The sequence below is a fragment of the Coenobita brevimanus genome, chromosome 101, assembly GCF_032717465.1.
Source record: "Coenobita brevimanus isolate Jiangsu-jjx chromosome 101, ASM3271746v2, whole genome shotgun sequence".
NCBI lineage: Eukaryota > Metazoa > Arthropoda > Malacostraca > Decapoda > Coenobitidae > Coenobita > Coenobita brevimanus.
Genome location: NC_137054.1, coordinates 14,268,634 through 14,293,629, shown reverse-complemented (window position 1 = coordinate 14,293,629; position 24,996 = coordinate 14,268,634). Strand labels below are relative to the sequence as shown.

Below are 24,996 nucleotides of genomic sequence, written 5' to 3'. Positions count from 1 at the left end.
GGAAGAATTATTTCTGGATATCTTCCTCTAACTGCAGAAAGGTCCATTTCTACAGCAAGCCATATATGTAGAGGATATAATGATAAGTACAGATATCTATCTATCTATCTATAGCTCGATGCCCTTATCCCGCAAAGGGTGGCCACAGACAAAACGCCTCTAAGGTGCTCTGTCACCCACCATTTGACTACCCTCCCTCCAACTCACCCCCCCTTCCCTCATATACCTTTCAACTACATCCCTCCACCTCATTCTCGGTCTACCCCTCCCTCTCTCTCCCTCCACCTCACCTACATACACCCTCTTAGTCAGTCTTTCATTCTCCATTCTCTCCACATGTCCAAACCACCTCAGTGTATTTCTCCTAATCTTCTCAACCACATCCACATCCACCCCACAACATTCCTTCACTTCATTCGTCAACCTGTCCCTCCATGTCACTCCACATGCTCCTCTCAAATAACTCATTCCCACTGCTCTCACTCTTGACTTGTTCCCCTCTTGCAAGGTCCACGCCTTGCTTTCATACGGCAGGGTAGGGATCACAGTACTATCATGCAGTGACTTCTTAACTTCCATACTCACCTCCCTATTTCTCATCATTGTTTTCAGTGAACCAACAACCTTCCTTCCCTGCTGTACCCTTTCATGCACGTCATCCCCCAAAATTCCATCCTTACTCATCACACTACCCAAGTACTTGAATGCACTCACATTCTCAATATCCTCACCATGCAACCTCACTGTACATTCTGTGACTTCATTCCTCTCAAACACCATAACTTTACTTTTGTTTATATTAACTTTCAGCTTCCTCCTCCTACACACTCTCCCAGATTCATTCACCAAACCTTGCAACTCCCATTCATCTTCACTCAGCAATATTGTATCATCAGCAAACAGCAACACCAGAATCTTCCAAATCTCACCCTCATTCATTAGAGCCACCCCCACATCCACTGTCCTACCTTGCACCTCCTTTACAACCCCATCCATGTATATATTAAACAGCCATGGAGACATCACACAGATATACAGTATATAAATGTGCATGACTAGAAACACATACTGCTTGGTAAAGATACAGATATAGATAGATACATGCATAGATACGGTATATATGAAGAGAGACAGTTGCAAGCCTAGACATAAGTACAAATAAAAATAGAGATACATTATAGGGGTATAAAGCTTTCGATCAGATAATGAAGGTAATGGAGAGAGTTCTAGAAGGTATGATTAGAGAAAGAATGAATATTGATGAGATACAGTTTGGGTTTATGCCAGGGAGGGGGACCACTGATGCCATATTCATTGTTCGACAGCTTCAGGAAAAATATATTGGAAAGAAAAGGGATCTGTATTTTGTTTTTTGTTGATTTGGAAAAGGCCTTTGACAGAGTCCCTAGAGAGCTGGTGAAGTGGGCAATGAGAAAGCTTGGGTTGGAGGAGTGCCTGGTTAGGGTGGTTAAGGCTATGTATGTGGGTGCTCGCACCCTGGTAAGAGTGAATAGAGATTTGAGTGATGAGTTTTCCGTGAATATTGGTGTGCACTGGAGGTCAGTTTTGAGTCCCATGTTGTTTATCATGGTACTTGAAGCCCTATCACTTGACTTCAGAAATGGACTCCCGTGGGAGATGTTGTATGCTGATGATTTGGTGTTGATTGCAGAGAATGAAAGGAAGGCGGAGGAAAGTTTTAGGAAGTGGAGAGATGGTGTGGAGCACAAGGGTTTAAGGGTAAATGCAGAAAAAACAAAAGTGATGATACTTATGGTTGGTGGCGGTAGAGTCAAAGAAGAGGGAGAGTGGCCATGTGCAATTTGCCACAAGTGCGTGGGAAGTAATTCCACCTTGTGCAGTGTTTGTGACACGTGGGTGCACAAGAGATGTAGTGGTATTAGAGGTAGACTGAGAGATAATGCTGATTTATGTGTGCGGCATTTCGGGGAGAGCAGGTAGAGATTGTCAGACATGAAAGAATTGAATTTGCTGGTGAGTCTCTTGAGTGTGTGGAAGAGTTTTGTTATTTGGGAGACATGTTCTGTGCTGGAGGAGGGATGGCTATAGTGAGGAGTGGTTGGAAGAAGTTCAGGGAGCAGTTGCCTCTCCTGACATTGAGAGGACTCTCCCTGCGTGCTAAGGGGTTTTTGTATGCAGCATGTGTTAGGAGTGTGATGCTGTATGGCAGTGAGACCTGGGCAGTAAAGAAAGAGGATATTCGCAGGCTCAAACGTGCAGAAATGACAGTGATTAGGTGGATGTGCAGTGCATCCCTGCGTGCAAGGCCTGGGGGGTCTGGGTTTACAATGGAAAAGTTGAGAGGTAGGATGGGACTTGAGTGTATTGGTGTTGTGATGAGTGAGAGGTAGGATGGGACTGGAGTGTATTGGTGTTGTGATGAGGAGAGGTAGATTGAGATGGTTTGGGCATGTGGTGAAGATGGGGGATGATAATTGGGTGCAGAATGTGATAAGTGTTAATATTGGGGGTGGGGTTACGAGGGGTAGACTGAGAAATACGTGGGACGAGGTCATTAAGTGTAACCTCAGGGTTAAAGGACTGAACAGGGAGGCTGCCACAGATCTAGGAGCATGGAGAGCCACCATTAGGTAACCAAGGCTGACACATGCAAGTACGTTGGAGCCTACAAAAACGAAACAAAACGAACCACTACCTAGCACCACTTGACCTTCCTCACCTCGCTTTCCTCAACACCATCCTCCATTATGCCCAGAATGTCATCGATATCAAATTTGTCGATTTCAATAAACTGTCCTCCTGTCACTGCTGCCAGGTTCTTGTACTCAGGAACACCTGACACCACATATCCTTCACATGACATCGCTGCATTTTCCTCCTCCCTTTCCCTCAAGCCATTGTCGTAGCTGTAAATGATGCTGACCTGTTTGTGCAATGGGAGATTGTGGGTTAGAAAAAGGTCTGGAGATGTATTACCATTACCCATTAGTCAATACCTTTAGTCCTAATACAAACTATGCATGGAGCTGGGGCTGGACTGTATTAATGGAACCAAAGCCCAATGAATTTATTCTACATTATTCTGATAAGTCTGTCTGACTTATGGTAGTTATTTTCATTTTTATTCCTCTCCCTCTGTTCAGCTCCTCACAATAGCTGGATCCAGCCAGTATCAGGAAGAGGATTATTAGAATGGGGTTTGTTCACTGTCTCAGAAGTTTTCAGTGTCATGGAGAATTACATTACATTACTGAAAGTGCTGTCAGTAATTAAATAAACTTGCCATAACTGTCAACAAAAATACATGCACATTCTACTGCCATGGAAGTACCTCCCTTACCCCATGGATTGTGAGCCACAGCTCAGGCTGGGAAGCGTTGCATTGCAATTCACAGCTCAGGCTGTGCTAACCTTCCAGGGGCCATGCATCATCGCTAATTACTTCACCCGTACGCAAACTTACGCATGGCGCTACGCAAAGATGGAGAGAGAGATTTTTTTTTTCTTTTTTACCAGATGATGCCCTGGATGTTTATCTTCAAGTTTATAATAAACATAAACTAAAAAAAAAAAATATATTATTTCATTACACCTCTGCGCAAAATTACGCAAGGTGCTACGCAAAGATGGAGTTTTTTTTTTTTTTTTTTTTTTTTTTTTTTTTTTTTTTACCAAATGATGCCCTGGATGTTTATCTTCAAGTTTGTAATAAACAAACTCTATTTTTTTTTTTTTTTTTTCCACATCACAGAGTGGGATAAAAAAAGGTTAATTGCACAATTCACAGGTTAAAGACGTATGGAGAGTTAGACTTGAAACTTGTGCCCTGATGATTATAATGTAATGTTTGCAGTTTATTAGGAAACAGCTGCTCTAGTGATCAATGGCTACTCTGGAGATATGCAAATACGTGTACTGACTCAACCCTACTCATAACAGTGCTCTATGCATTGTTGTTATTCATGTTGTTTCTTAACCATGGTCTGTCTGACTTAATTAGGCCTGTCAACCACAGGTAAACAACTGCTTCTGTAGGGTCATCCTACAGGCACAGAGCAGTACGTACACTGTACGGGGAACCAGTGTACCCTTGTGGTAGACAATGTCATGCCAGGGTTGGACTAGGATCCATCCCGTGGCAAAGTGCAGGGAAATATGAGGAGGTTTGGCTCCTGGGTAGATGCTGCAGGTGCATCCCTCTGCCCAACCCAGGGTACACAGCACCAACATGTGTCAAGTGTAATGTGATCGGTGCCTGTCAGCACTGTAAAAATTAAAATGAAAAAAAAAAAGTAAGAAGCACAAAATCACATCCTTGAAGACACTGCTCACTTTGCAGTGCTTTGCTGTGGCGAGGGCTAAAACTCCTTCCATGAGTTCTGCATCATTGGCTCCGGCATCAGTAAAGCAATAAATGTTGGAGTAGTCAGGAGTATTAGTAAGGGCCAGCTGCAGTCCATGCCAAAACTTCTCCTCTAGGCAGCAGCACCCACCAAATGCCTCGAGGTCATTTAGCCTTGCCAGGAACTCTTCAGCATCAGTGGTCGCTGTTACGGGACCATAGTCTGCCAGGGTTGGGATTCAAGTCAGTGTGTGCTTGTGAATGTGTGTATGTGGGGGTGGGGTGGGGGAAGGAGGGGGTGAGCATAGGGAATGCAAGTAGTAGAGCATATGGAGGAATGAGCAAAATTTCAAGTTAGTGGGAAATTTATCACTTATCTTTTAAAGGTGAAATGGGGAGGATCCATTCAATACTCTGCACTTACAGTCTCGTCATTGGCTACAGTATAAGTCACTGCATACCCAACAAGCACCAGTCCTTTATTGGTTCGAGCAGCAAAAGTAACTGTACCATTTGAAACCTTCCATTATATTCTTTACATTTACATTCATTCATTGCCAGACGCCATGTATCCCAGACGGGGTGGCCAATGGCTTAGAGTTAATTGTTTTACAGGGAGGGGCACTAATCCTCCACCAACCCCACTTGACACGTAGGGATGCCAACAGCATCTGGTGTTCCCCGGCGGTCACCCATCCAAGTACATACAGCACATAAATTTGGAAAGGAAATGTTAAATATTGGCATGGGTCTACCTTGTATATACAGTGCTTCACCCACTTATTGCTAGACATTCCTTGTACATCCATATTGCCTCATCTGACCCATATGCATGACCACACCAATGCTTAGTGGTAAGTCATGTTTTTACTTATGCATACAATTTTCTGTCCCTCACTTTGACATCACACAAGCATCTTGCCATCCTCCATTACAAAAGGCTAAATTTATGGACACCCTCTCCCTTCACTAGCCATTTTTCAATACTAAAGAGCATCACACATCTCACATATGAAGGTTATAGGTTCTCTTTGAAGCATAGAGAAAGTCTTTTAACCCGTTAACTGTGGCATTAGGTATTGTGGACGATCTCCCCTGCGCAAAAAAAATGGGATTTTTTTTTTCTTCAAAAATAATTTTTGCTCTTATAAATGAAAGAGTATGAGGAAAAGAATAAGAAAACCAAATATGAGTTCATTATTTACCTTAGTTTGGCTGTGGTATGCTGTTTATGGACATTTGGGTGGAAAATGTAATGCACCTTAAAAAAAAAAAAAAAAAAAAAAAAAAAGCTTGATCATATGACATACATAGCAGTCGCACGCTATTCTTCATATGATGTACGTAGCAGCTATCGGGTTAAAGGTGCGACAGTTCTCTAAAATCTTCCTACCACTTCTGGCTCTCGTAACTGACCGATCATCTGTAGCAGTCGGTGCCAAGTCGTTTGTGACAAATTCTCATGGTAACCCTAATGTGAAATCTCACACCAGCATTTCAAACACCACAATAAGCAGAAGAGGGACTCTAGACAGACCCCTAAATGTGCATCCACCTTAACTGTATGCTTCACCCACTTTTTTTTTTTTTTTAATTCTCTCTCTCTCTCTCTCTCTTTTATGCAAGGAAAAGGAACCAAAGGCTAGAAGCCAGCAAAGATTGTTCCCTCCAAAAATAAAAATAATAACAAGATAACAGATAGCCAAATTCAGGATCCATTCATTTCAAGATGCCTGGGCACGCTGTGTTTGAAAGACAGGCAGTAGGAAATACAGCCAGAAGAAAATTGTTCCAGGGTTGACCTGTTGCATAAATGAAGGCTGGGAGTAGTGGTTAACTCTTGCAGTAGAGAGTTGGACAGAAAAGGGATGAGAGTTTGCTGTTAGATGGGTGCTACACGTCCACTGTAGTGGTAGAAGGATGCAAGCAGACAGTTCAGAGGAGCAGTTACCATTGAAGTAGCAAGAGAAAAAAGGTAAAGATGCAACAGTGTGGTGATGAGACAGAGATTGAAGCGAGCCAGTAAAAGGAGTAGAGTCAATGAGATGAAAAGGCTTTGACTCCACATTGTCAAGAGCTGTATGTGGGGAGCCATCCCATAAATGAGAGTTGTATTGTACACAGGGGCGAGTAAAACCCCTGTATAAAATCAACAACTGTATAGGGGATAAAGAAGACATGGAGTCAGCTTAGCACACCTAATTTCATGGAAGCAAGAGAATTTCATGAGAAAATGAACATAGAAGAAAAGTGTGTCTTTTCAAGTGGTTAGTTAAGTTGCTTCAAAATTCGTCATGGAATAAGGCAGCTGGATATCTCGGGGGGAACAGAAGTCTGCTGACACAATCTCTGTAGATGAATTCGTAAGCAAATTTAGTGCCCTTGTTTCTGAGGTGGTGTGTGGGGTTAAGAGAAGACGGAGGGGAGTGCAAGGAACAGCGTGGTGGAATGAAGAGGTGATACAGGCTGTGACCCAAAAGAAGAAAGCAAACAATGAATGGATGAGAAATAGGGGCGTGGAAGAAGTTGAGAGGCGGAAGAGAGAGTTATATGTAGAAAGGAAGAGAGAGGTGAAAAGATTAGTAAGAGAGAGTAAGAAGAGAGTGGATGAGGAATTTGGAAGGAATTTGAGTGTAAAGTGGAAGGACTGTAAGAAAATGTTTTGGAAGGAGGTGAAGAGAGTAAGACAGGGTGGCAGTGAAGTTAGGAGGGGAGTGAAAGATAAAAATGGTAGATGACTAGTGGAGAAAGGAGAAAAAGTGAGCAGATGGAGAGAACACTTTAAGGAATTGTTGAACATAGAGGATGGAAGTAATGCGAGGATAAGTGGCTGGGGAATGCGTGGAAGAAGTTGAGAGGCGGAAGAGAGAGTTATATGTAGAAAGGAAGAGAGAGGTGAAAAGATTAGTAAGAGAGAGTAAGAAGAGAGTGGATGAGGAATTTGGAAGGAATTTGAGTGTAAAGTGGAAGGACTGTAAGAAAATGTTTTGGAAGGAGGTGAAGAGAGTAAGACAGGGTGGCAGTGTAGTTAGGAGGGGAGTGAAAGATAAAAATGGTAGATGACTAGTGGAGAAAGGAGAAAAAGTGAGCAGATGGAGAGAACACTTTAAGGAATTGTTGAACATAGAGGATGGAAGTAATGCGAGGATAAGTGGCTGGGGAATGGCTGGGAGAAGGAGGGAGGTGAGAAGACAGGAAGAAATCAGTAGGATAGAAGTTGTGGAAGCAATGAAGAAAGTCAAATTCAGGAAAGCCCCAGGAATTGGTGGAGTGTGTGATGAAATGCTGAAGCATGGGGGAGTGATAGTAGTAGAATGAATGTGGAAGATGTGCAGATTGGCCTGGGAGGAAGGTAGAGTCCCGGAGGATTGGAAGTCAGGTATAATTATTCTTTTGTACAAAGGAAAAGGGGAAAAAGAAGTGTGTGGTAATCACAGGGGCATTTGTCATCGTAGTATATCAGGAAAAGTGTATGGCAGGATACTTATTGACAGAGTTATGGAAAGAACAGAGGAATTAGTTGGAGAAGAACTGGGAGGCTTTAGGAAGGGAAGAGGTTGTGTAGATGTAGAGTAGGATACTTACTGACAGAGTTATGGAAAGAACAGAGGAATTAGTTGGAGAAGAACAGGGAGGCTTTAGGTAGGGAAGAGGTTGTGTAGATCGGATATTCATTCTTAGATCTTTAGTGGAAAAGTTTCTAGAGAAGGGAAAGAAGTTGTATGCGGCTTTCATGGATTTGGAGAAAGCATATGACAGAGTGGATAGACAAGGATTTTTGAAAGTAGCCAAGAAACCATTTATAACGCTGGGTGGTAACCGTATAACCAAACCATTCGTTCTCCTTACGTGTCAACAAGTGGGTTGGTGGAGAGTTAGTGCCCCTCCCCGTAAAACAATAACTCAAGTCAAATGGCCACACCTTACGGGATTATGGTGTCTGGCAATAGATAGATAGATAGATTTTACATGAGAGGTAACGTAATCTTTCCAAGATAAATTCCGAGAGAATGAAACCCCAGGTATGTTCAGAGATGATGTACACACCATACTATCAATATATATTGGAAAGGGAGCTGTATTTTGTTTTTGTTGATTCCGAGAAGGTCTTTGACAGTCCCTAGGAAGATGTGAGGTGGGCAATGAGAGAACTTGGGATCGAAGAGCGGCTGGGTGGAGTGGTCGTGGCTATATATGTGGGTGCTTGTATCAAGGCGAGAGTGAATGGAAATTTGAGTGATGAGTTTTCCATGAATGTTAGCATGCATCTGGGGTCAATCTTGAGCCTCTTATTGACTGTCATGGTGCTTGAAACCCTTTCACATGACTTCAGCAATGGACTTCCTTGGGAGATGTTGTATGCCGATGACATGGTTTTTAATGCAGAGAATGAAAGGGAGGCAGAGGAAATATTTAGGAAGTGGAGAGACGGAATGGGACACGAGGGTTTGTGAGTAAATGCAGATAAAATAAGAGTTAAAATATCTAGGGCTGGTGGCAGCACTGTCAGAGCAAAGAGAATGTTGCCAGTTGCAGTTTTCCACAAGAGTGTGGGAAGTAACTCCATCTTATGCAGTGTTTGTGACAAGTGAGTGTATAAGAGATACACAGTACTGTAGTGGTAGTACAGTACTGTAGTGGTAGTTGGGCTGCAAAATATTGCTGATTTTGTGTGTATGGTGTGTCAGGGAGTGCATGTAAAGATATTAGGCGTGAAAGAATTGTTCTTGTTGGAGATCTTGAGTGTATGGAGGAGTTTTGTTATTTGAGTGGCATGTTATGTGCTGGAGGTGGGGTTGGAGATAGCTTTGTGGCTAGGGTAAGGAGTGGTTGGAGAAAGTTCTGGGAGCTATTGTCTTTCCTGACACAGAGAGGGCTGTCCCTCCATCCTAAGGGATCTTTGTATGCGGCATGTGTTAGGAACGTAATGCTGCATGGTAGTGAGGCCTGGGCAGTAAAGGAAGTGGATATTTGTAGGCTCTGACATACAGAAATGACAATGATTAGGTGGATATGTTGTGCATCCTTGAATGCCAGGCTTGGGTGGTATAGGATTGTGATTAAAGAGTTGAGAGGATGGATGAGACTTGAATGTATTGGTGTGTAATGTGGAGGGGTAGACTGAAATGATTTGGCCATGTTGAGAGGATGGAGGATGACAACTGGGTGCATAAGAAGAAAAGTGTGAATGTTGGTGGTAGGGTTACTTGTGGCAGACCGAAAAAGACCTGGGATGCAGTCATATATAGTGATCTCAGGGATAAGGGATGTAATACGGAGGCTGCCAGAGATCACGCAGCATTGAGAGCCACTATTAGGTGACCAAGGCCAGTTCATGCAAGCATGTTGGAGCCTTAATAAAATGATGTGATATGACAATGATGACGACCTTACTATCAGCGCTACCCATTTGAATCATGATCTTGAACCACCATTGCTTTCATGACAACACATACAATTTAAGTCACTCTTCTGGTCTAATTTTTCTCACTGTCCAAAAGCTTATGTAATGAATTTTAGCACTCTTGTTATGTGAATTAATGCCAAAAGAATTGTAAAATAACTACAGGTATCTGTCTTTATAATGTCAGACAAAATATAGTATCCTGATATTTAGCCTCTAATGAAGATACTGGTAATACACTAAAGAAATATAAAGAAAACTGTCTATTTCATAAGAAAGCTGCTCATTTCTTGGCAACACCAGCTTCACCATATCAAAATCTCTTTACTCACCGGGGTCATTATATGGTACAAGGGTGTATAATTCCGGGTCAGTCTTTTCCACGATGAGTGTGGCTTCTTTCTTAACAGCAATCAGCTCATAAGTCATGGAGCCAGTGGTGTCAATGATGATGGAGAGTGCAGAGCCAGGATACAAGTCCAGCAGGCGGCGGAACTGCTCATCGCCTATGGTGTCTCGCAGCCGACCCAGATACAACTCACTTGCCTAGAAAGAAGGTTGGGGAGTGAGATGGAAATGACATTGGCATCATCTGGCAAGGTCTTGTCATGAGGTCACAATAATCTAAACATAATAGGGCCGTGATGCTAATGATAACTGACTACGGTACTGTACTATCCGGTCATGTAATACCACCTACTTTCCTAATGTTACATTCCAATGTAAGATTTTATTTTTAAATTTAATGAAGGAAATTATTATAATGCAGAGGTTACTAACTCTGCAGTCCTAAAAAAAAGAATTACTGTTGAAATGCCCGCATGGCAGGGTGAACCTGACACCACCACCCCAAGAGGAGAGTATGAGGGGGTGATACCCACCCCACAAGAACAGAGAGGCTGGCTTACCTGACACGCCATCCAGGCAAGAGCAACATATCTCTCCCTTGACCCGACGCCCCTCCTCCCCACAGCCAGACCACCCGGCAGTGTACAGGAAAAGTACACTACTCTCCAGGAGAGGGAACACTCACCAGAATTGGGGTGGGACTTGCAGTGGCAAGATCCCAAGCAAAGCCTCGGACACCGAGTCCCCTGGATTGGCCACCTGTTTAACAGAGGATTCAGGAGGAGCCTCAAGGGTTGCTATCCCCCTACCCCGACGGAAGGAGGGCATGCTCTGCAGGAGCTGTGGCTTAAGCCGAGAGAGTTTGCCCGACCTCTTCCTCCTGACGTCACTGAGACAGGAATCCCTTCCCCGACGGAAGGAGTACACGCTCCACCGGAGCTGTGGAGTAAGCCGAGAGAGTTTGCTCGACCTCTTCCTCCCGACGTCACCAGGACAGGAGTCCCAGGCCCTACGGCAGGAGTGCAGACTCCGCCGGAGCCGTGGTTTTTGCTGGGAGAGCTTGTCAGGTGCCTACTCCCAGCTGCCAGGGCCAGGGGTGTCTGGAAGAGTCTCTCCCGACTCCTCTCACACCCCTGTCTCTCGTAGGAGCACAGGCAGTGCCCAACGGGGCTGCCCGACGGAGGGAACGTCCCCTGGACCCCTCCCCAACATACCCCGGACCGGAGTTTCGGCAGGGCCTCATGGACCTGCCAAGTAGGAGGGTCGGCCCTCGGCCGCTCTCCCTCCTCTAGTCCCAAGCTCATACAAAGGGAAACACTTCTTGCCCCGCCCACCCCTACTGTGGCAGAGCAAGGTGCCCCTCTCCCTGCCTCTTTCCTTGAGAGGGTGGGATCTGTTCCTCTACAGGAACCCCACCAGAGACCAGACCGGGTGAGACGTCCCCGAGGCCAGGTGTCCAGTCCTTGCAGCCCCCCCCTTCCCAGGTGCTGATGGACTCTGCCAGGATGAGAAGCTGCACTCCAGTCCTGACGGCCTCCTCCCACAAATGAGACTGCAGTTCCCGGAGTCAGCGGGTCTCCCCAGATCCCTGCTGCAGCAGCCGGACCTCCCCCTGGCGCAGGTGGCCGCAGTTCCTCCCTGACAGCTGCCCTGCCGGACGTGACGGCAGCTCAGCCAGGGCACCGCCCTCCCCCCGGCCGACCCTAGGCCTGGGCTGTCCCAGGTCCGCCCCCAGGACCCTGATGACGACTAAGGGCCAGCGCAGAGCAGCACGCCCCCTGGCCCTTTTCAGCCCTAGCCCGGAGAGCCCCGACTCCAGCCGGGCTGTCGCGGCTAGGGAGCCGCCCACCACGCCACCCACCAACTCCTCCAGAACTAGTGGCGACCACACTGACAACCTACCCCTGTGCTACACCCTAGACGACCCACCCTCTATGCCCGGCCGCCACCTGAGGTTCCTGGTGTAGGCCCTCTCGCTGCCCGTGACCCATGCCCTCCACTCTGCCAGGACTGTGAGTACAAAACTCCAAGATTGTGTGTCCCCTCCCCCAGTGCTAGTGAACCCTACCCCTATGCCCCCTGTGTTGTGTCTCCCAGTGTCCGTACACCCTACCCCAGTGAACTAGCCCCTACTTATACCCCTGGTGGACCTAGTGTTGTTCCCCTTTCATATACGATTTTACTCATAACCACACACGCAGAGTGTGTGGCGCCCACCCACGGGCCAGCCTCAGACGTGAAAACCTCCCCCACTGTTACCCCCTCCCCACAGGACACTGTACGTCAGTATACCCCCCCAGTATACTCCCCCCCCAGGCCCGCGATCCCCGTCCCCCACCCCCCGTGAGCAGACCCACCCTAGACTCACTCAAACCCTCTCCCCCCCCTTGACCAGTGCAGGACATTCTCGTCCTGTGTAAACGCATACATAAGGTTAGCTAGGATATTGTCTATGTCACGCGGATGTATTGTACTAGCTAGGAATTTGTCTACGTCACGCGACCACCTAGACTTAAGGGCCTGAGTATACATTATCGTCTGTCACGTGCATGTCATATTGGGTATATTGTACTATATTGGCCGTGTGTGCTGAACATAACGTACCTGAAATATTTGTGGAATACTGTATTGTATGTGACACCGTGAGGACATCACTTTATATTTGGAAGGTGTAACTCCGCATACCGGTCAGACTTGCTGAACTAGGTGGAAAGGGATTGTTGTAAAACCTGTTTCGAGCCATTGTAAGTTCCTCAGTTTTGCTCACAGAACTTTGTGTTTGTCTTTTGGTAATATGTAAGTGTGCCTTTTGACCAGTGGTGTTTGTGTTTTCCTTCCTTGCCTGTACTGACCCGGTCGGGAACAAAGAACCCGGAGCTGCACTGTACCTGAACCCGAGAAGTCGGGACTTAGAATACGCTGCATAACAACTGTAACAAATATCTGTTCCATTCAAGACTATCAGACTCACTGTAATTCAAGAACAGAGACAGTAGTAATTCTGAATGATTATGTGAAAGGCTATTATACAGCTGATGAGCTAATTTATTGTAAACATAAACTTTTCATCTTAATCCTAACCTTTCCTGAGAGTCTTCTGTGCCTTAACTTCCCACATACTTCACTGTTTTACAGACTCATTGCATTCTTAAAATTATAAAGTACTTTCTACAACATTATATCACGTCACAGATTGTTCATTTTGTTTTTAAAAGCTTCAACATTCTTGCATGTGTCAGCCTCGGTCACCTAATGGCGACATTCCATGTAGCTTGATCTCTGGCAGCCTCCTTATCCCTTATCCCAAAGTTCACACTCTTATGACCTCGTCCCAGGTTTTTTTCGGTCTGCTTCTTGTAGCCCACTCCCATCATCCCCCATCCTCTCCACATACCCAAACCATCATCACAACAATACACTCCAGTTCCATATTTCCTCACAACTCTTCCATCGTAAACCTAGCTTCCCCAGGCCTCACATTCAAGGACGCACTGCACACCCACCTAATCACTGTAATTTTTGTACGTGTGATCATACGAATATCCTCTTCCTTTACAACCCAGGTCTCACTACAATACAGCATTACACTCCTAACACATGCTGCATATAAAGATCTTTTAGCATGAAAGGAGAGCCCTCTCAATGTCAAGAGATGCTACAGCTCCCCAAACTTCTTCCAACCACTTCTTACCCTAGCCACAAAGCTAGCTCCAGCCCCACCTCCAGCACATAACATGTCATGTCTCTCAAGTAACAAAACTCTTCCACATACATTCAGGAGGCTGACCAGAAAGATCAATCCTTTCATGTTTGACAATCTCCACATGCTGTCCCCGACACACCGCACACATGAATCAGCATTATCTTGCTGTCTGCCTCTAATACCACTACATCGCTTATGCACCCACATATAACTAACACTGCACAAGATGAAATTACTTCCCATGCCCTTGTTGAAAACTGCACATGGCCACTCTCCCTCTTTTTTTGACAGCACTGCCACCGACCCTAGATACCACAACCTTTGTTTTATCTGCATTTGCTTTCAAGCCCTTGAGCCCCTTACCATCTTTCCACTTCCTAAATCTTTTTACTCTGCATACCTTTTTCTGTCAGCCTTTCTGTAACTGTCCCACATAACTGAAAACATAGACTTTATTAACCCTATATTGGCTAACATGACGATTTCGTCATCCAATTTTCCATTGGCTTTCAATGGGACGGAGTTAAGCAGGACCCCTCTGTGTCAGACCTGACGAATTTGTCTAGGCTCCCTCTCTCAGGGAAAAGCAACTAGAAGCTGATTGATCGAGTGTTTTAGCGCCCAAACTCAGTCAAGTGTTGGCCACAACATAGGCACTTAGTTTAGAGTTTCTTTCGTACTTTTCTCGATCATGGACGAGTTATCAGGTATGTCACTGGTCTCATGTTTATATTTCTGAAACAGGAACACTTACAGATCATGATATAATACTCTGATTCCTGGGTTTTTATTGAAATATAGAATTTGTGAGCAGTTATATTTAGGTGACGTTTTCGTCACGTCAGTCATGTGGTTAGGGTTTTGTCATGTCAGTCATATGGTTTTGACATAAGGATATCTAGCATATGTAAATAATTGTACAACTAACCTAGGGTATCAGGCATGTGTGAAGAATATTAGCGTATCCCATGTTCTGCCTGACGTTTTCTTTGAAATCTATAGAGAAAATGGAATTGCGGACTGAAGTAAATAGTTTTGTACTCTTATACTAAAGTATACCTGGTAATTACAGGGTTAGATACATCAATCTTTTACTCAAGAATGAGAACCAGGCAGCTTTGCAGAGAAAATGCAGGAATTGTGCCCGTTGAACAAGATAATAAGTTGAGTGATGAATCTTCAGATGAGGATGAAGAGATGACAGGGGATGCTGAGTTTGGGTTACCTGACACAGGTGACATCGATCTAGGTAAACAAAAGTAGCCTAATGTGTGTGTGTGTGTGTGTGTGTGTGTGTGTGTGTGTTGTGGAAACATATTTTACCCATTTCCTTTTGACATGACCAGTTTATTGTAATTGGAAATACAGTAACAACTTATGACACAAGCTTTACTACGTACTTTTTGATTCACATGTTGGTATGAATTCCACTGGGGAAATTTCATGTCATGGATTGTCAATATAATAGTCAAAAATGTTCCTGTCTCTGGTTTTGGAATCGAATTACTGTTCCACAGATGTTCCAAAAGAAGATATCGAGGAAGTCGTGGTGGAAGACAGGACTGGCAATGAATGCATTACTGAAGGGAACACTGTTGTTATTGATGTTGCACCTGGTAATTTAGAGGTTATTCAAGGTCCTTCTTCTCTTCCATCCACTTCCTCAAACATTGTTAGTACACAACAAGCATCCCCCCCCTCAAGACGAGTTCTTTGGGTCAGGAAAACAGGCACATCCCCTTCACCAATGCCAACTTTTATCCCTAATGATGCTGAAGCCTCAAACAGCAGTGACTCTGATATATATTTAGGAAACTATTGTGGTATTTCTAGAAGGTTTTCACTCCAGAGCTCTTAGATAATAGTCCAGCAGTCTAATCTCTATGCTATACAAAAAAAATGTTAACAAACCACTTGATCTCAGTAGGAAGGAACTTGAGCAATGGTTAGGATTTCTCATTCATTTCACCATAATCAGAACTTCCCAGAAGTGAAAAATCCTCGTCTGTACCGCAAACGACTTGGATGTAAGGGTCGCACAAACATCAGGTGCATCAAGTGCAATGTCAGCTTATGTCTATATAAGAAAAACATCTGCTTCCTGCAGTTTCATACCTAGGACAGTATGAGTCTCTCTCTCTCTCTCTCTCTCTCTCTCTCTCTCTCTCTCTCTCTCTCTCTCTCTCTCTCTGATGGAAGGAGTGAATCGGAAAATTCATGAATTTTCTTTCCCCACATTATAGAAGCGGATACACTTTGTTATATTTGCATTATGTGGCAGATGCATATATGTTCATAAGGGCCTTATTTTGTTATTATGTGATGTCACGTTATCATAAAAGAAGTATTTATGTTTAATTTGTCAAGCCTTCATTCCAGATAAGATGATAAACTGACATGCCTTCAACATTCCAAATATGTAATAAATCTAGATACTACATTCAGTGGCTGGCATATTTCCTTCCCTGGTGACCAACATGACGAATTAGTCACATGATTGTATAATTGTATAGATTGTATAAATTTCTAAGAAAAATGATTTGGGACCTATGTCGGGTCCATTTAAGTCTAAAAAACAAAGATTTATTTTGTGGGGCCAAGGAAAGTATATGCGGTCTATATAGGGTTAATGGTATATTTAAGGGGAAACCTTTGAAATGGCTGGCAATACTTCTGTCCATCTTGATAATCTATCTATCTATCTATCTATCTATAGCCCGACGCCCTAATCCCGCAAAGGGTGGCCGCAGACAAAACGCCTGTTGCTATTTCCGGGAATGCTCGTCGGCGAAGAGGTGACGGTGCGGCCTTATTCTTTACCAACATCCGCGGCCTTACCACAAATTTAAACTCACTTCATTTTTTCCTTCAGTCCATATCCCCTTTGGCCCTTTTCCTCAAAGAACCACAAATCTCACCCTCTACCGATATATCTCCATTTTGTTTTCCCGGTTACCATCTCCTTATAAACTTTCGAAACAAGGGCGGCACCTGTTGTTATATCAAATCCCAATATGCAGTTGACACTATTTTAAACTTCACTTCATCCAGTTTTGATTACTCATTATATAAATTAAATTGCCAAAACATTACCAAATATATCTGTGTAGTTTATCGTTCCCCCAATGCTTCTTCGGAACCCAGTGTATTTGATTCCATATCCACTCAGTTGAGTAACCTTGACCTTGCCCTTGGCAATGAAATTACCATTTTGGGTGATTTTAACATACACAATGTTGAATTGTTATTGCATTCTGCCAGGACTGACGACGCTGGTCTAGAATGCGAGCTGTTTGTGGAATCGTTTAATCTCACCCAGTAGGTAAAGCAACCAACCAGAATACCTGATAATCCTGACCATAATGCCCATCTCTTGGATTTATTCTTGACAAATAATCCAGATCAATACAGGATAGAGGTACTGTCACCACTTGGATCCTCTGACCACAATCTCATCAAAGCCTCATTAGTTAACCCTCCTACACCTCCCCATTCTGAACCTGTCAGGGTGACCCGATGGCACTTTGACAGGGCAGACTGGGATGGATTTAGAAATTATCTTGCTGATGTTCCATGGCAGTCTTTCTTCTCTAGTAATCCCAATTTTACCCAGTCCCACATTTGCGACTTAATACTAGCTGGTATGGATTTATTCATACCAAGTCAACAATTCACAAAAAGATCAAACTCTCCAAAATGGTTTGATGGCAATTGTGCCAGAGCAACAGCCCAAAAGTCATTAGCATATAACTCTTACTTAAAATAAAAAACATCTGAATCACTCTCCCAATTTAAAATTGCTAGAAATCATGCAAAAGCTGTATTAAATCTATCTAAATCAAACTTTCTTCAAAAGCAAGCATCAAAACTACTTAACAACCCTAATGACAACAGAATATTCTGGTCAACTCTTAACTCTTTCAATAATAACTTTAACAAGTCATCTTCCATTCCCCCACTAAAATCTTCAGATGGCAATATTACAAATGACCCACGTGGGAAAGCAGATATCTTTGTTAGTACCTTTGCACCATAGATGATACCAGCCAGAATGTCTCAGTACTTGAACTTGATTCTCCCGAAATTGCCCCACTTAAAATACAGACAAGATACGTAAAATCCATCCTAGACAATTTACCTACTAACAAAGCTCCAGGCCCAGATGGAATTCCGCCAATTGTTTTGAAAAAGTGTTCCCCTGAACTTGCCTCTGTCCTAGCTAAATTATTCAGACTATGCATACGCACTTCTTTATTCCCAGATTCATGGAAAGAAGCCAATATCCACCCAGTTCCGAAGAAAGGAAGTTCATCTGACCCCTCCAATTACAGACCAATAGCTGTCACATCTTCTCTTGGTAAGGTATTTGACACTTTAATTAATAAGCATATTGTTAAACATCTTGAATCCAACAACTTAATTAGTGATAGACAATACGGTTTTCGCCACGAAAGATCCACCATTGACATACTCAATCTCTTAACTCATACCATCCATCAATCAATTGATCTTTTTGGAGAAACTCATGCAGTAGCTCTTGATATCTCTAAAGCTTTCGACAGAGAATGGCACCGTTCCCTGCTGTCCAAACTCCCTTGCTATGGACTAACGTCTTTTGTTCCTTTGATTTCTTCTTATCTTAGTGACAGGAAAATAAGAGTAAAAGTAGATGATGTATATTCGAATTTCCACTCGATTAACGCCGGCGTGCCGCACGGATCAGCTCTGGCGCCAACTCTATTTCTGGTTCATATTAATGATCTCTTATCTGTCACTCACAATCCCATTCACTCATATGCAGATGACTCAACACTACATAGTTCATTCACACTCAGACATCAATTTACAAAGTCTAATATCTCTACCTCTCAACTCAGTACAGCCATCTCCATAAATCAAGATCTATCTACAATCAGTGAATGGGGACAAAACAACCTTGTCTCTTTTAATGCTAGTAAAACTAAATATATACAGTTTACTAATAGACAGATATTGCCAGATTCGTACATGACCTTCAGTGCTACTAATATTCCCATCTCCAAAAGTATTGAAATTCTTGGTGTCTCACTTAACAGTGCCCTCAGCTGGACCTCTCATGTCAGATCACTTGCTAAAACCGCCTCAAAGAAACTTGGATTATTGTACAGAGTCCGTAACTTCTTCGCCGATGAGCAGTTAGCTATAATTTATAAGAGTCATGTGCGCTCTCAGCTTGAATATTGCTCACCCTTGTGGAATGGTTGTGGAGAGGTTGCATTAAGACAACTAGACAAAATTCAGAATAAAGCCGTTAGAATCATTAACAACACTGCCATTACATATAAACTACCTCCCCTGCAAGTAAGAAGGAATGTTGCCTCCCTTGCATTATTTTACAGATATTTTTTTGGCAAATGCTCAGACGAAGTTGCGTCCATGGTGCCACCTCTCCATGCCTTCCCTCGTGCTACACGGGCATCTGGTAGCTCTCATGACTGGAATGTCACTCATCCATATTGCAGAACTTCTTCCTATCAGAATTCTTTCATTCCCTGAACTGCATTTCTCTGTAACTCGCTTCCCCAGAGCTGTTTTCCTCCAAATTTCAACCCACAACTGTTCAAGTCTAACTGTTACAGATATTTTACGAATCGAGGACACCAGTAATCTGGTGTATGGATTATTTTTTTTTTACCCATTTGTGTTTCCTTCCTCCGTTCTGTTATTAAAAAAAAAAAAAAAAAAAAAAAAAAGTCCCCTTGTCACCCACCATTTGACTACCCTCCAACAAACTCATTCCCCCCTCCCTCATATACCTCTCAACTCCATCCCTCCACCTCATCCTCGATCTACCCCTCCCTCTCCCTCCCTCCACCTCACCTACATACACCCTCTTAGTCAGTCTTTCATTCTCTATTCTCTCCATATGTCCAAACCACCTCAGTGTATTTCTCTTTATCTTCTGAACCACATCCACATCCATCCCACAACGTTCCTTCACTTCTTCATTCGTCAACCAGTTCCTCCATGTCACTCCACATGCTCCTCTCAAGTAACTCATTTCCACTGCTCTCACTCTTGACTTGTTCCTCTCTTGCAAGGTCCACGCCTCGCTTCCATACAGCAGGGTAGGGATCACAATACTATCATGCAGTGACTTCTTAACTTCCATACTCACCTCCGTATTTCTCACCACTGCTTTCAGTAAACCAACAACCTTCCATCCCTGCTGTACTCTTTCACGCACTTCATCCCCCAAAGTTCCATCCTTACTCATCACACTGCCCAAGTACTTGAATGCACTCACATTCTCCATATCCTCACCATCCAACCTCACTGTACATTCTGTGCCTTCATTCCTCTCAAACACCATAACTTTACTCTTGTTTACATTAACTTTCAGATTCCTCTTCCTACACACTGTCCCAAATTTATTCACCAAACCTTGTAACTCCCAGTCATCTTCACTCAACAGTACCGTATCATCAGCAAACAGCAACACCGGAATCTTCCATATCTCACCCTCATTCATTAAAGCCATCCCCACATCCACTGCCCTACCTTGCACCTCCTTTACAACCCCATCCATGTATATATTAAACAGCCATGGAGACATCACACACCCCTGTTTCAGTCCCACACTGAGATAAAAGAACTCACTCAGCTCAACATCCACTCGCACCGTAGCCCTAGTTCCTTCGTACATACTCTTCACAGCACTCAACAATTTCGCCTCTACTCCATATATTCTTAATACCTTCCACATACCTTGCCTATCTATTCTGTCATAAGCTTTCTCCAAGTCCATGAAGGCAACATACACTTTCTTTCCCTTCTCTAGATACTTCTCCACTAAACATCTTAGAACAAATATCTGATCTACACACCCTTTTCCCTTCCTAAATCCCCCTTGTTCTTCTCCAACTAGCTCCTCTGTCATATGCCTAACCCTATCAGTGAGTATTCTACCATATATTTTTCCAGTCACACTAAGAAGGCAAATACCCCTATGGTTACCACATACTTCTCTCTCCTCTTTTCCTTTGTATAAAGGAACAATTATACCTGATTTCCAGTCCTCTGGAACCCTTCCCTCTTCCCAAGCCAATCTACACAACTTCCATATCCACTCCACAACAATCTCACCTCCATACTTCAACATTTCACCACACACTGCATCAATTCCTGGGGCCTTTCCCATCTTAATCTTCTTCATTGCTTCCACTACTCTGCCCTACTGATCTCTTCCTCCCTCCACTCCAGCCATGCCCCAACCACTTATACTCGCACTGCTCTCACTCTCTACATTCAACAAATTCTCAAAGTGCTCCTTCCATCTCCTCAATTTCTCTCTCTTCTCCACCAACAATCTATTATTCCTATCTTTCACTCCCCTACTATTTCCTCTTTCACACTGCCTTACTTTCTTGATAATGCGACTATTAATGTGCAAAAGGCGGATGAGTATGAACTAGAGTTGGTGACAAGGAAGACTGGGAGGCGAAGGGGGGGGGGGACATGGACACGAAATTTGAAAAGTGTGGAGTTTAAAGGAGATGAGAAAATGCGTTATACCATTTGACAAAGACTGTTTTAAGTAGAGGAAGAGACAAAGTGGATGGTCGGCATTTCAAGTGGCAAAATGTGAACCAGCATATCCCAGGGAGAAGGGAAGATATGAGCAAGTCGAAGAGAAACAAATGAGAGGAGAACAGGCCTGGGAGAAAAGGTGGAAGTAAGCAGGTAGGATAAGGAGAGGGAAATTGAAAAAATGAAGAAAACAGAGTGAAGGAGAGAGTGGTGAAAGCAAGCAGGTAGGATGAAGAGAGGGAAGGTGGAGTAAATGCTGAAGGCAGAATGAGGGGGAGAGAGAGAGAGAGGCGCTGACACAGGGATGGTATGAGGCAGGGCATGACAACTTGGAGAACTAGAGGAAAGATAAGTGAAGGGGAAAAGATGGAGATGAAGAAGATGAAACAAGAGTAGGAGGTGAGAAAGAGAGACATAAAGTACAGAGAAGCAGCTTAAAGAGAGAAGTGGGTGAGGGAAATAAGAGAATGGTAAAAGGTGGAGATGAAGTAGGTGGAACAAAAGCAGAAAAGAAGAGAAAAATACAGTATAGACAGGCAGCTCAGAGGAAGAAACATGAGAAGAAAATATGCAAGGGGAAAAGGTGAACATGAATTGGTTGAAACAAAAATACAGGTAGAGGCAAAACTACATGAAGGAAAAATAAGTGAGTGGCACGCTGCTGATACGGTAGTTCTGTTTTGTAATTTCTAGTTTATTGTTCTCTGGATCCTACTTCATCCCATCTTTAGGTGGGAAAAAAAGCCAGAATGGTGAGGGGTGATTACTCTTATTACTGTTATTATTACTGTACTGTGTTATAGTATTATTATTATTATTATTATTGTTATAATTAATGTTTATGTGTGGAGAGTGTATGTGAGTGACATGGGGGAGGCCAAGGATGATATGGAGGGATGGAGTAGAGAGGTTTATGAGAGAGTGGGGGTGTGAGGTGGGAGCCGGGCAGTGATAAGGCGGGGGTCAGGGCGACATGGAGACGATTTGTTTGTGGTCACCTCTTTACGGGATGAAGGCGTCTGGCAATAGATAGATAGAATATTTGTAGGTGAGACATCCATCATCCATTCCAGATGTAGTCTCCTCTCTCTCTCTCTCTCTCTCTCTCTCTCTCTCTTTGGGGGGCGCGGTAGCACAGTGGTAGCGCGCCGGACTCGTACTCGGGGGATTGCGAGTTCGAGCCTCGCCCGGGCTGCCGTGCCGGGAGTGGTAGCTCGCTCCTGTAACCCTAGCGGGGCTATATAGTCCAGTACAGGGCTTAGCTCGGGGGAACTCCATTTCTCCCATTTCTCTCTCTCTCTCTCTCTCTCTCTCTCTCAGGTAACTTTGAGTGACATGGCAAATGGTTTCTTTGTATCCCAGGAAACCAATGCCTACACTGGCTGGTAACATATAACCACATGACACCCAAGTTTACTGGGCTAAAACTTAGCTTTCCAACAGGGTGGAGCCCGTATGGGTTCCATCTGAGGGGTGGTTGAGGTTTATTGATCAGGTATTGCCACTCAGGCAGGCAAGGCTAATCACCGCTGCATTAAATGTCGGGATTGACCAACCTTGCCCTGGGCCCTTTCGCCCATGTTTATATAGGGCAAAATAGAATTGGATGATGATGATGATGATGATGATGATGATGATGAGGAGGAGGAGGAGGAGAAGGAGGAGGAGAGGTGGAGGTGGAGGATGGAAAAGGTGGAGACAATGCAGGTGGAACAAGAGCAGAATGGAGAGAATGAGAGAGGCCATGATGGAGGGAAGCCGTTAAGATTTGAAATTAAGACTTACAGAGATGGCGAGGTTGACGGCCTGCTGGTGGAGATAGTGGTGGGGTGAGAAGCAGGGGGAGGATGTCTCCTTATTGATGCCGCCCTTTGCTTCTGTCGTTACTGAGGAGTCCAGAGATCCTCCATGGCTGCACTTTCCTGCATGAGTAATAGAGGATGGTTTATTGACTTTATAACCACAGTACGTATGAGCTAGAGCAGATGGAAGGGGTGGAAGACGTATGTAAGATATTCATGGAAGAGATAGGCGCAGCGTGTGAGGCGGTTTGTGGAGTTCGTTCGTTCGTTTAAAGTTTTCTGCACCTTTAGTGCAGGCCGGGCCATCTATTAGCCCGGTAGGTTTGTGGAGTGAGGAGGAGATGCAAGGGTGTGCAAGGGACAGCATGGTGGAATGATGAGGTGAAACGAACTGTGGAACAAAAGAAGAAGGCATATAGTGAATGGTTAGCGAGCAGGGGTAGGGGAGAAGATGAGAGAGAGAAGAGAGAGGTATATGTGAGCAGGAGAAGGGAGGTTAAGAAACTGGTGAAGGAGAGTAAGAAGAAAGTGGATGAAGAGTTTGGGGTGAATCTGAGTGTGAAATGGAGGGAGAGTAAGAAATTGTTTTGGAAGGAGGTAAAGAAAGTAAGGCAGTGTGAAAGGGGAAATAGTAGGGGAGTGAAAGATAGGAATAATAGATTGTTGGTGGAGAAGAGAGAAAAATTGAGGAGATGGAAGGAACACTTTGAGGATTTGTTGAATGTAGAGTGAGAGCAGTGCGAGTATAAGTTGTTGGGGAATGGCTGGGAGAAGAAGAGATGAGAGGAGGGAGGAAGAGATCAGTAGGGCTGAAGTAGTGGAAGCGATGAAGAAGATTAAGGTGAGAAAGGCCCCAGGAATTGATGGAGTGTGTGGTAAAATGCTGAGGTATGGGGGTGAGATTGTTGTGGAGTGGATATGGAAGTTGTGTAGATTGGCTTTGGAAGAGGGAAGGGTTCCAGAGGACTGGATTTCAGGTATAATTGTTCCTTTATACAAAGGAAAAGGGGAGAGAGAAGTATGTGGTAACCATAGGGGTATTTGCCTTCTTAGTATGACTGGTAAAATATATGGTAGAATACTCACTGATAGGGTTAGGCATATGACAGAGGAGCTAGTTGGAGAAGAACAAGGGAGATTTAGAAAGGGAAAAAGGGTGTAGATCAGATATTTGTTCTAAGATGTTTAGTGGAGAAGTATCTACAGAAGGGAAGGAAAGTGTATGCTGCCTTCATGGACTTGGAGAAAGCTTATGACAGAATAGATAGGCAAGGTATGTGGAAGGTATTAAGAATATATGGAGTGGAGGGGAAATTGTTGAGTGCTGTGAAGAGTATGTACGAGGGAGCTAGGGCTACAGTGCGAGTGGATGGTGAGCTGAGTGAGTTCTTTGATCTCAGTGTGGGACTGAAACAGGGTTGTGTGATGTCTCCATGACTGTTTAATATATCCATGGATGGGGTTGTAAAGGAGGTGCAAGGTAGGGCAGTGGATGTGGGGGTGGCTCTAATGAATGAGGATGAGATTTGGAAGATTCCGGTTTTGCTGTTTGCTGATGATACAGTATTGTTGAGCGAAGATGAATGGAAGTTGCAAGGTTTGGTGAATGAATTTGGGACAGTGTGTAAGAGGAGGAATCTGAAAGTTAATGTAAACAAAAGTAAAGTTATGGTGTTTGAGAGGAATGAAGGCACAGAATGTACAGTGAGGTTGGATGGTGAGGATATGGAGAATGTGAGTGCATTCAAGTACCTGGGTAGTGTGATGAGTATGGATGGAACTTTGGGGGATGAAGTGCGTGAAAGGGTACAGCAGGGACGGAAGGTTGTTGGTACACTGAAAGCAG

At 44.0% G+C, this 24,996-nt stretch overlaps 1 protein-coding gene across 1 annotated transcript in view; it reads right to left on the bottom strand.

Moving 5' to 3' along the window:
* The window catches only part of LOC145414941 (uncharacterized), a 193,963-nt gene that overhangs the window by 99,100 nt on the left and 69,867 nt on the right, over positions 1-24,996 (bottom strand). The window contains exons 9-12 of the mRNA XM_080284354.1: positions 23,134-23,270; positions 10,061-10,274; positions 4,315-4,547; positions 2,702-2,905 (exon numbers count right to left, since the gene is read on the bottom strand). Of these exons, the coding sequence (XP_080140480.1) occupies positions 2,702-2,905; positions 4,315-4,547; positions 10,061-10,274; positions 23,134-23,270 (788 nt within the window). The remainder of the gene's footprint in view (positions 1-2,701; positions 2,906-4,314; positions 4,548-10,060; positions 10,275-23,133; positions 23,271-24,996) is intronic.